Genomic DNA, 15,537 nt, shown 5'->3' with positions numbered 1-15,537 from the left:
CTGCCAGGAGGTGCCCTGGCTGGAGGCCTGCTGGGGTGTTTGGGGCTGTGGTGTTTGGGGCTGTGGTATTTGGGGCTGTGCGTGTAGCTGGGGTGTCTGGGGCTGAGGTGTCTGGGGCTGTGTGTCTGATATTTAGGGTTGTAGAGTTTGGGACTGTGCATGTGCAGCTGTGGTGTTTGGGGCTGTGCTGTTTGGGGCTGTGGTGTTTGGGGTTGTGTGATTGTAGCTATGGTGCCTGGGGCTGTCTGTGTGTAGCTGTGGTGTTTGGGGATGTGCATATGTAGCTGTGGTATTTGGGGCTGTGGTATTTGGGACTCTGTGTAGCTGCGGTATTTTGGGGCTGTGGTGTTTGGGGCTTTGTGTGTGTAGCTGTGGTATTTGGGGCTGTGGTGTTTGAGGTTTTGGTATTTGGGGCTGTGCGTGTTATTGCTGTGGTGCCTGGGGCTGTGTTATTTGGGACTGTGGTATTCAGGGCTGTGTGTGTGTAGCTGTGGTGCCTGGGGCTGTGGCATTCAGGGCTGTGCGTATTGCTGTGGTGTCTGGCACTGTGCGTGTGTAGCTGCGGTGTTTGGGGCTGTGGTGTTTGGGGCTGTGTGTCTTCGGGGCTGTGTATTACTGCGGTGCCTGAGGCTGTGCGTGTGCAGCTGAGCTATTTGGGGCTGTAAGCGTCTGGGGCTGTGTGTATAGCCGTGGCGGTCGGGGCTGCGGCGTGCCTGTGGGGCTGTGTCCCCACAGCTGCAGCGCCCATAGCCGTGAGGCGCGGAGCACGGCCGGCGTGAGGGGCGGCCCGCCTGTCCCGGCCGTCACCTCCCCACCACCATCACCACGGCCACCACCGCCCGTCCCCGCTTGTGGCGGCCAAGGCGTGGCCATGCCGGGGGGAGGCGGGCAGCGAACGGCGGCGGGGGAGCCCCGCGGCCTCTCCCTGACAGGGCGGCGCCGACGGGGTTAAGCCGCTCCCCGCGGCGGGCCGGGGCGAGCTCCCGCCTCCCGAGCCGGCGGCGGGGCGGCCACGGACACACACCCGGGCACACTCACACACACACAGACGGGCACGCTCACACTCACACACGCTCACACACACACGCCGAGCACACACTCACACACGCGCGGGCGATGGCAGAGGGGCGCGGGCTTCATTTTCCCCGAGATGATGTCAAGAGCTTGGGAGAAGGAGGAGGAGGAGGAGGAGGAGGACGCTTGCTCTTTTTCTTAACGGCTTTGTTCTAAAACCCATCCTAAATAAACCAGCCCAGGGGGAGCAGCCGCGAAAGTAGCCTTTTTTTTATTATTTTTTTCTCCCAAATCTTTTTATTTATTTATTTTTTGTGTGTGTGTGTGTGTGTCTGCTCCCGGGGGGTGGGAGCAAGGCTCCGTCCCAGCCCGGGCAGGTGCTCCAGCGGCGGCCGCCTCCCCGCCGCCCTCCCGGCCTCTTCTCTCTCTCCCCGCCCGCCCGGGGCGGCTCCGGGGCCGCTCCTCCCGCTCGGCTCGGCTCGGCTCGGCTCGGCTTCTGCGGGGCGCTGGCTCCCCGCCGCCCCCGCCTCCCGCCGGGGATGCTGCCCCCAACTCCCCGCCCGTCGCCTGATACCACCACCACCGCTACCACCGCCGCCGCCGCCGCCGCTTCTTTTTTCGCCTCCCCGGACTCCGCACCGCGGACACCTGCAGCAAGCCGGCTCCCCGCCGCCCGCCTCGCACGGCGGCCGAAGGAATAAAAGCGTCCCCAGCCCGTCCCGAGCCGCCCGGACGGAGATTCACCCCCCCCCCCCCCTTCCTCCTCAAGCAGCCCCCGGAGCCCACCCGCTCCTCGGCCCCTCCATCCCCGAAGAAACTTGGGACGGGGCCGGCCCCAGCCTCCCCGCCGAGCCCTGCCCGGGCTGAGGGGGACCCTCCCCGGGGCAATTTGGCGGAGGGGGGGACCCTGAAGGCACCGCAGGACCCCGTCCCGGCTCCCTCCTTCCTTCCCTCGGCGGGGGCCCCCCCCTAACCCCTGGCCTCGGTGCTGGGGAGGAGCGGGTTGGGGGGGGGGGTTGCCCTGGATGGCCCTGCGCACTGGGACGGCTTGGTTTGGGCAGGTCCTGCGCAGAGTTTCCCGGCTCCAAGGCACCTGGTCCCGGCGCTCCAGCAGCCTCCTGTGCCTCTCCTCCGGCCAGGAGCCCGAGCACAAGCTGCCCCCCAGCAGCGGTGGCGGTGGGCGCCACCGCCTCCCCCGGCAGCTGTCCCCCTGCTGCTGCTGCTGCTGCGGCTGCTGCGGCCTGTCGGATCCCCGGGCGGCCAGGGGGGGACATGGTCCCCTCACTCGCCCCTTGCTGGCGGCCATGAAGAGGCAGAACGTGCGGACCCTGTCCCTCATCATCTGCACGTTCACCTACCTGCTGGTCGGGGCCGCCGTCTTCGATGCGCTGGAGTCCGACAACGAGATGCGGGAGGAGGAGAAACTCAAAGCCGAGGAGATCCGGCTCAAAGGAAAGTACAACATCACCAGCGAGGACTACCGGCAGCTGGAGTTGGTGATCATGCAGTCTGAGCCGCACCGGGCCGGCGTCCAGTGGAAATTCGCCGGCTCCTTCTACTTTGCCATCACGGTCATCACGACCATCGGTGAGTGGCTTCGTTTTGGGGAGGCCCTTTAGGGTTGGGACAAAAGCCCCCCCTCCCGGCTTGGAAGAAAGGGAGAGGGGCAAGGGGGCTGTGGCATGCAAAGTGTTAAGTGCTGAATGAGTTTTTTGGCTTCCCTCCCGTGTTATGTAATTCGTGGCTCTCCGCGGGCAACTTGTTGGACTCGGAGGTGTCCCGCATCTCTTTCCCCTGGAGACACAGCCTGTTGTCCCCTGGGTGGGACTGGAGAGAAGTGGGGCTGTGCTGGTGGGGGACTGGTGGCTACCAAGTGGCTACCACCGTCCTGTGGCTCGGGTAGAGAAGAGGAGGTGGGGAAGGGGCGGGATGGCACCTCTCAGGGGGTTCCCTGCGGGAGGAGCGAGGCCCTGTTGCCACGCTTCTCCTGGGAACTGTGTGTGCACCTGCACTTCAGAGACGCGGGGAAAACTTGGGCAAACGGCAGCTGGATGAGGACAAAATGAGGAGGGTGTGTGAACGGGCTCAGCCTGGAAGCCCCTGTTTGCAGCCGTGGCTGAGGGCAGCCCGGCTTTCCCAAACTTTGTCTTGGCATCGGCAAGGGCTGTGGTGGGGTTCCCACAGCTGCGGTTCTGTCGCTGGGCCTCCCAACGTGTTCCCGAAGTTTTCTTTGCAGCTGGAGCGTCTGATGTGTCAACAGGTCACAGAGTGCATCTCCTCTTTGTGGGCATACGGTCCAGCAGGCAGAACAATGCCCGCTGTCGTGCCGGTGTTGCCTAGCTCCCCGGGCATGCCATTCCCCAGGACAGCAGAGGGACCATCAGCGGACGCAGCCACAGGCTGTCATTTCATACTTCTCTGCTTCGCTCAGCTCAAACGGAGCATTTCGCATAAAGTTTGCTTCCCTGCCATAAAAATAAATACCACGGTAACTAGAGGCTGCAGTGTGCACGCAAAACTGCTGCGGCTCGGGCTTTGGCTTGGTTAGCAGGTGTGTTCTTCCTTGTTTTGCTTTCAGTAGGGTGGATTTGCTGAGGCTGTTGACTCGTCCTTCTCTCTGCACTTCTAGATGTTCCCCTCTAATATCTGGGGAGATCTGAAAAGACCTCTCTAGCTCGGAGGCTGCTTGACAGTGTGTTGTATCGAACACGAAAGAACTAGCTCTCACGCTAATACATGAAGACTCGATCTTTTTTTTTTTTTTTACCAGTTAGGGCTTGTTACAACCAATTACCACGTTGCCACCTGAAGATAGTGGCAGTTTTCAGCAGAGTTCGCCGTCCACTGTCCTTTGAGCTGTATTTACTTACATTTGTATTTGACTATGTTATAGCTGGTGTATTAACGTGTTCATTCGAAAGACTATTTGACAGCATGAAGCCTATTTGCCCTTTCAAAGATTAGATTTTAAGTGGCAATCTCCTCTTCCGTTATTATATACATACATAAATAAACATATGTAAGTAGGCTATAGAATATAAAGTAGAATGTAACTTTAGCAGATGACTTAGATTTGATTCTGTTCATTACGGTGTCCGAACTCTCCTCCTTTGCTTACAGATTCTCTCTTCCTCAATCTGTGTCTTGTCATTTATTTGGCTTAGTGAATACTAGACTATCGTGCCCTTCTGGTTTACAACAGGGCTTCCACGCACATGCCTGTATACTCATGGTGCCCTATACTCCTGCCTGAGTGGTGGCTGCAATACTTTCTGTGTTCTTAAGCTCGGTTGGTGACAGGTAGAAAAGGCTGTTTTTACAGTATTTTGCTGGTTTGACTGTATTTTACCTGGAAACAAGTACAACTTGCTTGGGAGGCTGTAGCATTTTCTCATGCAAAGAGCTGAGATTCATTTAGGAAGCTTGGAGCCCATCAGCGTGCAGAGGATAGTAGTGTACATTTCTGTAGGCTGAGGTGCTTTGGGATGTCAGAATTGTGTAAATTTAAAGCATGTATAGCAATGGGGAACCACAGGAAGGGAAAGGGATAATAAAGAATGGTGCTGAAGGACATTCTTTGACAATTGTTCATTGGGGAAGCTCTGCTCCAGGAGGATACGTGATCCCTTTAGCAAAAGTTTATTAATAGTTACTATCAGTATCTTGCCAAACTTTTTTTCTGTTTTGTGTATTTCTTCAGTGCTAAAGTAGCTTCAGGATGTTATCTGATCTACGGGTAGTCTGCAAAAGTGAGCATGGATGGTATTTCTTTATTTTTTTATTTATCCTAAAAAAAAAATTGATTCACAAGAGAAAAGCATGACTTTTTGTCTTAAAGTTCTCAGGAAAATAAGAAAAGATTTCTTCTCTGTTTCTTGCCCTGAACAGTGATCTTAAATGTTCATCTTAATCTTTTTTTTTTTGGTGGTTCTTATTTTTAATCTGTGTGTGTTCTCTCACATACATTTCCTTCTCCCTCTGAAGCCTTCCAGACACACTTCGAGAAGCACATGCCGTGTATGCATTAGTGAGCGTGCTGTAGGCAGTAAGTGCTCTTGTAAAAGTGCCTCTAAGTAACCATCTCAGGGTGATTTTTAAAACAGAGTGAATAAAACCCTCTGTCGCCTATTCCAGAGTGGTAAATCTGTCTCCACGAACTTCTCCTCGGAGGAGTGCAAGAGGAATCAGTGGACCACAAAGTCTAGCAATATGCATATGATAGCAGACTAATTTATGGCTAACCTAATTGCTCTCCTTGATATTGCAACGTGCCTGAAGCGATTCCCTCCTCACTGTGCTGCATGAAACTCCGGCGGCTTTAATTTAATGCGGGAAGGTTCTCGTGGGCCATGGACTATGGCCTGTATATGATCAATCTCTTCTTCCTCCGGGCTCTTCATCCTTCGGGCTCTTCATCCTCCAGGCTCTTCATCCTCCCGGCAGGACGTGGTGCTGAAGGGACAGCTCCGGCAGCCTCCACGCCTCCTCCCTGGCCTCCCCAGCGGGCAGCCTCCGCAGAGAGAGGCTTCGTTCTGGTAGGATCCGGGCGCAGAAGGCCAGGTTGGGTTGGCTACAGAAAGCTGAAAGCCTCCCGTGCAAGGCGAAACACTGAGCGTTGGCCAACTCTCACGTTTCCTCGAACCTTCAGCGTTTCGTGTGGAGTAGAGGGCGGGAGGTTGTTGCTCGCTTGTCAGTCCGACTGCTAAACAAAGAAGCCAGGGCTGATTGAATAAATGGAACAATTTTTATTTATATATTTATTTATTTATTTATTTATTTTCCACCTGTGGCAATATTTTTTTTTCCTACTCCCCAGGTGCAATGCTGTTTTTTTTTTTTTGTCTGTTTTTTTGAAACAACTGCAGGTGCTGCATATTTTTATGGCTCTGCTCTTAAAATACTCCAGAAGAAGGAAAATAACCAAGCTTTCACGAAGTTTGGGTCCTGCTTGAATCCTGTGAAAGTTTTTAGGTGATCAGAACGAACTAATAGGCTGTTCTTGGCTGTTGCCAGTTGCTGAGTTTATTTCGGGATCGTTCTCACTTCAGAGTTAGCTAGTATAATTTCCTATCCATTTACAGTTACACAGCCAAAACGATGACAGAGAGTGATTTAATCGAGTTCTCCATCCAGCTATTTGTCTTTTCTGAGAAACACTGCAGAATATGCCACTGAGTATCAAGAGGCTGGCTACGATGAATGAAAACACCAACTTTTGAAAATAAAAAGTAGCTCCTAGGGTTCCTACTAAGTTTTGGTGCCCTTTTCTACAGGTTTATAGGAGTGGCTAAACTGCTTCTGTGTTAGCAGGTGTCGACACTGTCAAAATGTGTTGTTGGTATGGCTATCGCTCTATCATTTAGGCCTTAAAGGGTGATAGTCATACTTGATTTAACACCACTGAGCTCTAGTAAACACTGAATATTTCTGGAGGCTTGTGTAGAATGTAAAGAACTGAAAGCTGTTTATGTCACCCTAAAATGAACTGAAACAACAAACAGATTGAGGATTTTTATTTATTTATTTTTTTTTCCTGGGAAGTGACTGTAAGGAGAACAAAATTGAAACAGTGTGTGTGCTGTGAATTGCTAGTCTCTTTTTCTAGCTTTTAGGCCTTTCTTTTCAGTCTCAAACCTACTGTAAGCAGTGAATGAAGTATCCTGGTGAACAGAGACAAAAGATTTTTGGAGAACGTGGTGCAACGTGTGTAATGATGAATGGAGAAAGCACCTACTGACAGCTGTTTGGCTACTGATATCTAAAGATTCAGGAGCTGTTTATATCCAGAGGAGGGGATGGCTTACTTTTGGCAGTTGGTGGCCTCACAGCGAATTTGAACCTGCGTTAATGAACTAAGCACGCACATGCTTAAATCCAGATCAGAATAGTTATTTTGTCTCCTTATCCTTTCTCTACATCACTTTACCCTTCTGTAAAATGGGTATAAAATACTTGCCAAGCTGATAGTGTTGCGATGTTTCTAATTTGGGCTAGAAAAAGATACGATGTTACGTGTGAATTGTTTTGTCAGTGGTGCTCCTTCTTTAGGGCCAGCCTCTTGTGGTTTAAGTCTGCTTTTGGTTTTTGATAGATGGCAATATTTAAAAGCAGTCCATTGAAAAGCTGTGAGTAGGGAATCATGTCAGATGGACAACTTGCAGTGGAAAGAAAGAAAAGAAAGGAAGACAACAAGACATAGAAGGAGAAAGAGAACAAAGAGACCGATATTTTGTTCAGTTAACTGCTGCACCTGTGAGTTGCTGGGACCATGAAGGTCATACCTCATTGAAAACAAACAAACAAACAAACAAAAAAAACACAAACCAAACCAGAAAACAACCAAGACAGAGTAGATTAAAGCCACTTTATTATTAATAAGCTCAGGTGAAAGTAGAGAGCAAGATTTTCTGGTGATATGAGGGCTTGTAGATCCACAGAAGTAACAGATCCATTCTGATTCACACCACCTGAAGTTTCAGTGGAGATTACTGGATGATCAGAACTTGTAATGTCTGCTTGTGGCATCTCCTGGACAAAGAGGAGGACAGCTTCTGTGAGCCACATGAAGATGAAGTTTATGTAGAGTTTGCTCCCTGAATATTTAACATATTCTGCATTATCTTTTCATACTATATGATTTGTCTCGTGGAGAATTAACAAAACAAAACAGAACAAAAAATAATATCCAAATAGTGCTGTGCTAAGACAGAGGGGACTTGGTATGGCTTCTTTGCTTGCTTGCTCACAGAAACAGTTCCCGAGTTCTTGAAAACTGGTTTTGCAATGATACCTCGCATTCCTGCCAGAGGCACATTAAAAAAAGCTTTTTAAAAATCACTGATAAGCAAGGCAAAAATACAGCTCAGACTGATGCTGAAGTGCAACTTCCAGCTGTATGGCTTACTGGCAGGGCGAATGCAGCACCTAGTAATAGTCTGAAAACAGTTATGGGGAAGCATCGAGAAACCTCTAGCCACTCTGACGGCTGATGGTGTCAGCAGATTTCCTTAGCGTAACCTGGGTTGAGAAATTGGTATTGTTTTTTATTTTTTTTTATTTTTTAAGATTTTGTGTCCTTTCTTTTCTTTCTGACTATTATTCTTCACTTCTTTCTTGAACTGAAGCAAGTGAGATTTAGATTAGGCACTAGCAAACTCTTTCCAGCTGTCAGGGTAGGTGTGTGCTGGAAGAGATTGCCTAAGGAGGCTGTGGCATCTCCATCATTGGAGGGTTTTAAAAAGAGTTTAGACAAACATCTGTCAGGAATGGTTAACTTATAGCTGCTTTTGCCTTTGGGGTGGAAGATGGACTGGCTGACCTCTTGAAGTCTTTATCAGCCGTATGTTCTACAGTTTTCTTTTTCCACATCTCACTCTTGTAGTTCCTACACAGGTTGTTTTTTTCTGGAAAAGATAAAACGGAGATCTTTTACATTTCATTTTCTCCACTATATAGTCTTTGCTTATTGATTATTTTTCTATGCGGTAAAATCGTTTATGTGCCTTTGCAGGTGTCAGCATAGAAACATCTTTGTTTGCACCCTGACAAGGCGGTAAGTTAGAGATGTCAGTGAGTCTTTAGGGATAGAAAGTAGCTGAAGAAGGAAATGATCCCCCCTGATTCAGGATGGCAAGCAGAAATTTTCACGGCCAAATTGGGAGGGAGAGGAGGTGTTCCAGATGAAGAATAAGGGAAGAAATTTATCTGCTAGCTTTGGGCTTGAGCCTGCTTCACTAAAAAGAAGTGGAATCCCTTTGCTTTCTCTGGCAGCAGCATCAGAACTATGAGGCTTAATCTATGGGACAACAGATTAATGGAAAGCTTCCCTTTTGCACAACGTGTGTTTTGGGGCAGACCCTGTTGGTCTGGCTCAAAGCAAGGACCAGAATGCCGTCATCTTCTCTTGAATGCAGCCTGAACTGAGGTGCTTAGTTCCTTTGGTGCTGGAGCACATTCCTTCATGAATGCTGAAAATGATGCTCATGGCTTCGAGCTGGAGTTACACAGCACTTTATATTCAGAATGCTGTTCTGACATTAGGTGATTCATCTTCACAACACCTCTGTGTAAAAATTATCCTCAATTTAGAGACAAGAAGATAAAATGACTTTCTGAAGATTCAGGTTGAGAACTATTTCTAATTGCCTAGCAGCTCACTTCTCTCTTTCAGACCACATGGCATTACTTTATAGCCAGATTAAACAGTGAAGATGAACCAAAGGCACAGCTCCATAATGAATTCCAGGTGATATTAGCAAACTCCTGCAGCTCAGGTCTTCTGACGTGCAATAAAAGCAGAACCTGGAGCTTTACTATGTAAAGGAGCATTTACAGTTCTGGATAATTATTTGCCAAAGAGCTTTTAGACTTTTTAGGTACCTTTAGACTTTTTTAGGTACCTGGTTCCCTTGCATTTTTCCTGACAATCCTTGACGGGATTTGGATAACGGCTGCATGAAATATCCCCCTCCCTTGTAACAGATGCTAGCAAGGACGCTTGCTGATGATGCAGAACTAATCAGTAAGAGACCTTGCTGCTTCTGAGTTGAACTACAGCTTACTGCGGGCTTGCAACAGATGTTTGCTGCGTGTGGCGGGCATGGTCATCTCCTTTTGGTTTGGGGATGTTTTTGAATAAAGCCATGGACTACTTCAGAAATTTCGTATATGTAGATACATATGTGCATACGTGGTGTAGTGCAAATTAATTTTAAACTGTTGCCTTCTCTGAATGCATCCATGGGATCCACTGACTCCAAGCTAAAAGGTATGAATAGTGGCCTTCCAACAGGTTACCTACGTCCTACTAGGTGTCTGTGGCTTGACTCCTTCCAGCAAATGTTGATGTTGAAAACGCACCTGTGGCAGTTTCTTTGTTTAAAGTCAGATTAGGGTATCTATGGATTAGGGAGTTTAGGAAAAACAAACAAACAAAAATCAACACGGAAATTAAGGCCTGATCCAAAGTCTGCTGTAAATAATGGAGAGACTATTTGGACTCAGAGTAGATTTGGATCAGGCCATTATATGACATCAATTCTACAGTGCAGGGAGCTGTATTCTGTAGGAAACCATTTCCCCCCAAATATCTGTAATAACAATTTTCAGATTTTTCTTTTTATAAAGACGCAAACAGATTTTGTGGAGTGCTGAATTTGACATTTCTACTGATTTTTAGTTTATTTAATTGAAAGTGGAAGGCTCAACCATACACGTCCTGAATACCTTTACCTTAACTTTCAAAAAATAGAAATTTTGAGGAAGAATGTTCATGGATTTTATTCTTTTTATTTGTTCTGATGGTGTTGGTTTTCTTTTTCTTTTTCTTTTTTTAACTTTGTTTTCTTTCATTGCTGCCTGACATTAACAACCTCTTCTGATCCACTGAGACTTTTCGTTTTTGCTTTTGTTTTTGTTTCTTTTTGGAAGTGTAATGCCTACTTCTTTACTGTTTCAGGGGGAAAATCTTTCCATTTTTTTATTTTTTTTAGGAGTTAACTGACCTTTTTTTAATGTCTGGCCAATTGCTACAAGAGGCTTATGCAGTAGTCAGTTGAGTCAGTTGGTTAAGGGGTTCAGTATCCTTTTCAACTGCTTTCATTACAGAAATGATTCAGGCATGTCAGTGAAAGACATATCTCTATTAAGGACTCGTGTATTTGTTACTTGTTAGGATGCTGAGGAGGGAATAGGCTGTCTTGTCCTTTCAATTCCCTGCACCAGCAAGAAAGAAGAGCTTCAGAGAAAAGCAGGCAAATAGTGGGGTTAAAAGGTATCTGATGGGAAGTTGATTGTCTCCTTGCTCTGCTGTCACACAAGGGGATCGCTCCCTTCGCTAACTGTTTGAGCCATTTCCAACAGGAAAATTTCAGAGAGCTTTAGGACACAGGCTGATGAATGAGACTACAGCAGCTCTCTAATTGTATAGTGCAAGAGATTAGCTGCAAGCAAGCATTCATAGTCTCCCAATTTAGGGATATTCTTGGTGTGCTGAAGGAAAGGTAGAAATAAAAGGGATCTGCTCCCATGGCAATTGGCACTGTCAGCAGTTCCTGATGTATGCTACCATTAACTCATTACGGAGACATTTGGGTGCAGATGGAATATTTTATTTCTTCCACCACCTTTTCTTTTGATGTCCTGTAGAGAGGATGTCCTGCTCCTATGTTTAAACCACCACGGGCCATTGCTATGGGAACTGTATCAGACATTAACTGTTGTAACACACCTGTGACCACCTGGAGTTTTGAGTTTTCACTTTCCTACATCTCACACCCATCTGGATCTTTTCAGGACCAGACACAGTAGGAGAAGGTGTCAAATACTCCTGTTTCAGAGGTCTAGGCCTCTATTACTTGAACTAATGAGCAGTTGCTGTTAGCTGTTAATAGTCTGAACTATATGGTGAAACAGGTCTGGCTCCACTCAGTGAAAACAGTGTTATTGGAAGCAATAATTTTTAAAAATCTGGAGTTTGGTACTTATATTGGCTCTGTTCTGAAGGTGAGGGGGCCTGCAATATGAACTGAGCAGCAGGAAGCACATGGAGCCCTCTCTATAAGCCTCCATGTCCCAGCTATATTGTATAAGGCACTGCATCAGAAATATTTTAAAACTCCAGATGTAATAAAGGTGATTGATTATAATCTTGCACCTCATACCTGCAGAGGCGACTAAAAGTCTCAGCGCTCCTTCACAGTTGTTCTGTTCTTTGTTAATTTTTTGGGGTTTCCAGAGGTAGACCAGGAGTTGTAGAAGAGTACCTTTCATGATAAAGCATCTAGTGTTTTCTGCTGAGGACTAGAAACAGCAGAGGGATGCCTTTTCAGTATTATTCAGAATTGTTACATGTATGAGGCTGTCAAAAAATCTGAATTGCCTTAAACTCCTAAAGAGAAAAACAGCAAAAATGGAAGTCTGGCAACCACTGTTTGGGGAATGAGAGGCTGTCTGAGCGTTTGAAGGCATTTACACACCATAACTCCCCCATGTCCTCCATAAAAGCGCCTGATCTATTGCTGGTTTGCTGCTGGACACCAAACATGACTTATTTTTTCAGTCTTTTCTGCAATATTACTTAGGTGTGTTAGAAATGAGATAAAGCTAATTCTAGTCAACTGATAGTTAAAACAGTGACACTAGATCTCGGTCATTGGAAGCACCTGGAAATCCCAGAGTTTTGACTGAATTCTTCAGTAGACCTTTCAACTGACATATTAAGAATTCAGTGATCTTCTCAAGCTCTCTCCTTCAGAGTTTCTCACCACCTTTGCTGTTTCATGTGGCAATGAATATCCCAAGACGAGGATGTAGATCATGGAATCACAGAATGGTTTGCGTTGGAAAAGATCTTAAAGACCATCTAATTCCACCCCTGCTGCCATGGGCAGGGACATGTCCCACCAGACCAGGTTGCTCAATGCCCCACAGATGATAGCTGTTCAGTCTGTACTGGTGCAGTCGGGTTTTGCATTATTTTCTGGTATTTTTGCCTGACAAACAAATAAATGAGCATCCAGTCTTTTGGCAGCAAAGGCTTAAGCTCATGATTTGCTCTTAAAACACATCCTGCCTAGTAGTAAAAGGCCTGTTATTTAAAGGGCACTTTTCAAAACAATTAGGGCTTTAGTAGCAATGTGTTTGCCTTAATGAGTGCACTCTGCCAGTCAGAGGAAACAACATAAGCTGATACCTACTCATGTAGGCCAACAGAAGCAAATTAGCAGTGTTACAAGTCAGTTCATGAATGTACTGCACATCCAAGTGGTTTGTTTTAACACTTGAGAAGCACTTGATATGATTCAGCATGGCTTTATTTTTGTTTTCTTCCCAAATATCCACCCCCAATTATATTTTCATTTAGAAGCCTTTGTACCAGTCCTATCCTATTAAGCGATAACCTAATCTGTATGGGCTGCATTCGGCTCTGCTTTAACTGTTGGACTGGCACCAGAGATAATTTTCCACAAAGCCTCGCAGTCTTCCTGCATCGCTTCTGCTGCATGAAGCTTGATGTCAGTGCCCTTACAACGTAGGCAGGCCAGCTGCTGGCACTTTGGTATTTGGTGTTGATTTTTTAATCGTGGGTTTGACTGTGATTTACCTCTATATTGCTGCTTCCAAAGCTAGGAAGATGAGTATGTTCTGGCTTATTTATTTATTTATGTATTTTTATTTCAACATTTTTTTTCTTTCCTCAAGATGAACCACAGTAAAGGCTGGTGATACCGAAGAGGTAGAAGCATGGCATGCGAGCTTGGCTCTGAGTATTTAGCAATAGGTATCACAAGGAAAGTTGCTGGCTCTCGAACATTTGTGGTCCTGATTTGGATGACTAGTTGAAACCTGGCTTGCAGGTCGGGTGCTAAGCAGTTAAAAAATATTTCCGTGATCTCTTTGGAAAGAATCCAGCCTGGGCTTTTCAGATCTGACCAAAGCCACAGCCTGTTCCTGAAGAGCTTGAGTTTGGTACAGTGAATAAGAAAAAGCTATTAAACAGCATCAAGGAAGAGTTAGATTAGCTACAGAGGGAAAATCTTTTTAGCAGTGATACTAGTGAAACACTGAAATACATTGCCTGGGGAGGGTGTGGGCTCTTTTTTGCTAGGTCCTGAAGAACAGGATAGACAAGCATCTGTCAAGAACGACCTATGCATGCTGTCCTACCTTGCGGCAAAGTATGGACTAGTCTCCTCCTGCCTGATTTTCTCTGGTTCTGTACACACACAGGCTGTTTGAAGTTTGTCTCAGATCTTGCTTGGGATCTATGTAAGTTTATCCTGTCCTTTTTTTGCTAAAGGTTCCTGCTTCCCTGGGGGATTATTGGCGCATCCTACAATTTTGTCTCCAGCTGAATATCTGGATAAGAATCAACCTCTCTTCTCTTAGCAGCAACTGCTCAGTCAGCTCTGTCACCAGTTTTTTTATGGCTACTGTTTGAACAGTTCTACCGGTGGCTGTTGCAGGGAAAAGCAAACACACTGCCTATCTCTGAAAAAGGGACAGGAGACAACATGGGGAGTTAATGCTCAGTCAACCTAAATTTGATACTCAGAAAGATATTTGACCAAGCTGGTAAACAATCGGTGTGAAAGTACCTAGGGGATAACAAGGGACAAGCTGGAACCAGCACAGATTTTTCTTGAGTAACTCATGTCAAAGTTATCTGAATTGTTTTTGTTTGTTTCCATGTTTGTTTGTTTTTCAATAGAGTAGCTGGTTTAGCTGATAATGGGAGTGCAGTAGATCTTGACTTTTATTGCATATATGTATATAATAACATTATAATAGCGTTATAATAACATTGAGTTCTCATAAGTACAATAGAAAAACGTGGGCTGGACTGAATTAATACAGGGGGGTGCAAGGTCTGGAAGCATACGCACTGTGGACTAGGGGTTGCAGTGTGGCAGCACTTATCCCATGTCTGACAAGAGCACACTCTGCACAGGTGTGGGTAAATAGGGCAGAAAATACAAGCCTGATTGGCCTTTGCTAAATCTGCCACTGGATAATTTCACAACAGGAATAAAAAAAAAATCTACAATAATTATTAGTAGTTTTTTGTCAGATTGGATGGCCATAACATGTATGGTCTTACGAGGGTCTGTCTTGTGGTTGGTACTATTCAGTTTTCCCATTAATGGCTTGGCTGAGAGAACAGAGAGTACACGTATTAACTGTGAGGGGGGTGGCTAGCACTCGGGAGGGCAGGAGCAGAATACAAAATGACTTTGATGAATTGGAGAAATGGTCTGAAATCAATATGATGAAATTCAATAAAGACAAGTGCAAAGTATTACACTTCAGAAGGAAGAATCAAATGCACCCAGAGAAAAATGATGTGAACTGACTAGATGCATGTACTGCAACCAGAACACGGTGATAAACTGGATCGTATTCTAAATACGGGTCTTTAGAGTGAGATGTTCAAATCAGGCACGTGTTGGATGTGAGTCACAGAAGCAGCTATTCTGTTTTGTTAGAATTGGCATGACATCAGCTTGAAAATTGGGTCCAGTTTTGGGTGCAGAGTTTTGAGAAAGGGACAGAAAAATCAGTGTCAGGAGGGGAAGCAACCAAAATGCTAAGAGAATGGCCTGTCTTCAGTGTGAAATGAATAGAGATTGTTTAGTCTGGAAAATGAAGGGAGGAACAGTAACAGCCTTCAAATATTTATACTGTTGTTGTAAAGAGGACAGTGATAAGTTTCTCCACATATCTTCCCACAGTGTTTGCAGTACAGCATGGCAGATGTAGACTCACTGCCAGCAGTGAAAACAGCTGTCACATCATCTGCAGGGAGCCTCCCACGTGCCAGTGGTCGGATATTTATCTGAAGAGGTTAGTTGTCCAGCAGGCGTGGGCTTGGTATACTTCAGCCTTCCTCTCTGCTGAATGAACTAGGTTACCTGTTGAAGTCCCTCCAAGCCATGTGTTCCTAGGAGTGGGAAGCTGATAACTGCTATACAGGAGCTAGCGATAATTTGAACAACCCCCAAATGACGGACTGAGATCTAAGCA

The 15,537-nt window shown here is 46.4% G+C and overlaps 1 protein-coding gene across 1 annotated transcript in view; it reads left to right on the top strand.

Annotated features, from left to right (window-relative positions):
* The first annotated feature begins 2,039 nt into the window (after window positions 1-2,039).
* KCNK9 (potassium two pore domain channel subfamily K member 9) overlaps window positions 2,040-15,537 on the top strand; it is an 86,120-nt gene continuing 72,622 nt past the window's right edge. Inside the window, exon 1 of the mRNA XM_035561695.1 lies at window positions 2,040-2,601. Within this exon, the coding sequence (XP_035417588.1) occupies window positions 2,040-2,601 (562 nt within the window). The remainder of the gene's footprint in view (window positions 2,602-15,537) is intronic.

The sequence above is a fragment of the Cygnus atratus genome, chromosome 2, assembly GCF_013377495.2.
Source record: "Cygnus atratus isolate AKBS03 ecotype Queensland, Australia chromosome 2, CAtr_DNAZoo_HiC_assembly, whole genome shotgun sequence".
Taxonomy (NCBI): domain Eukaryota; kingdom Metazoa; phylum Chordata; class Aves; order Anseriformes; family Anatidae; genus Cygnus; species Cygnus atratus.
The sequence above is the reverse complement of the archived record's forward strand: the minus strand, read 5'-3'. Positions and strand labels throughout refer to the sequence as shown.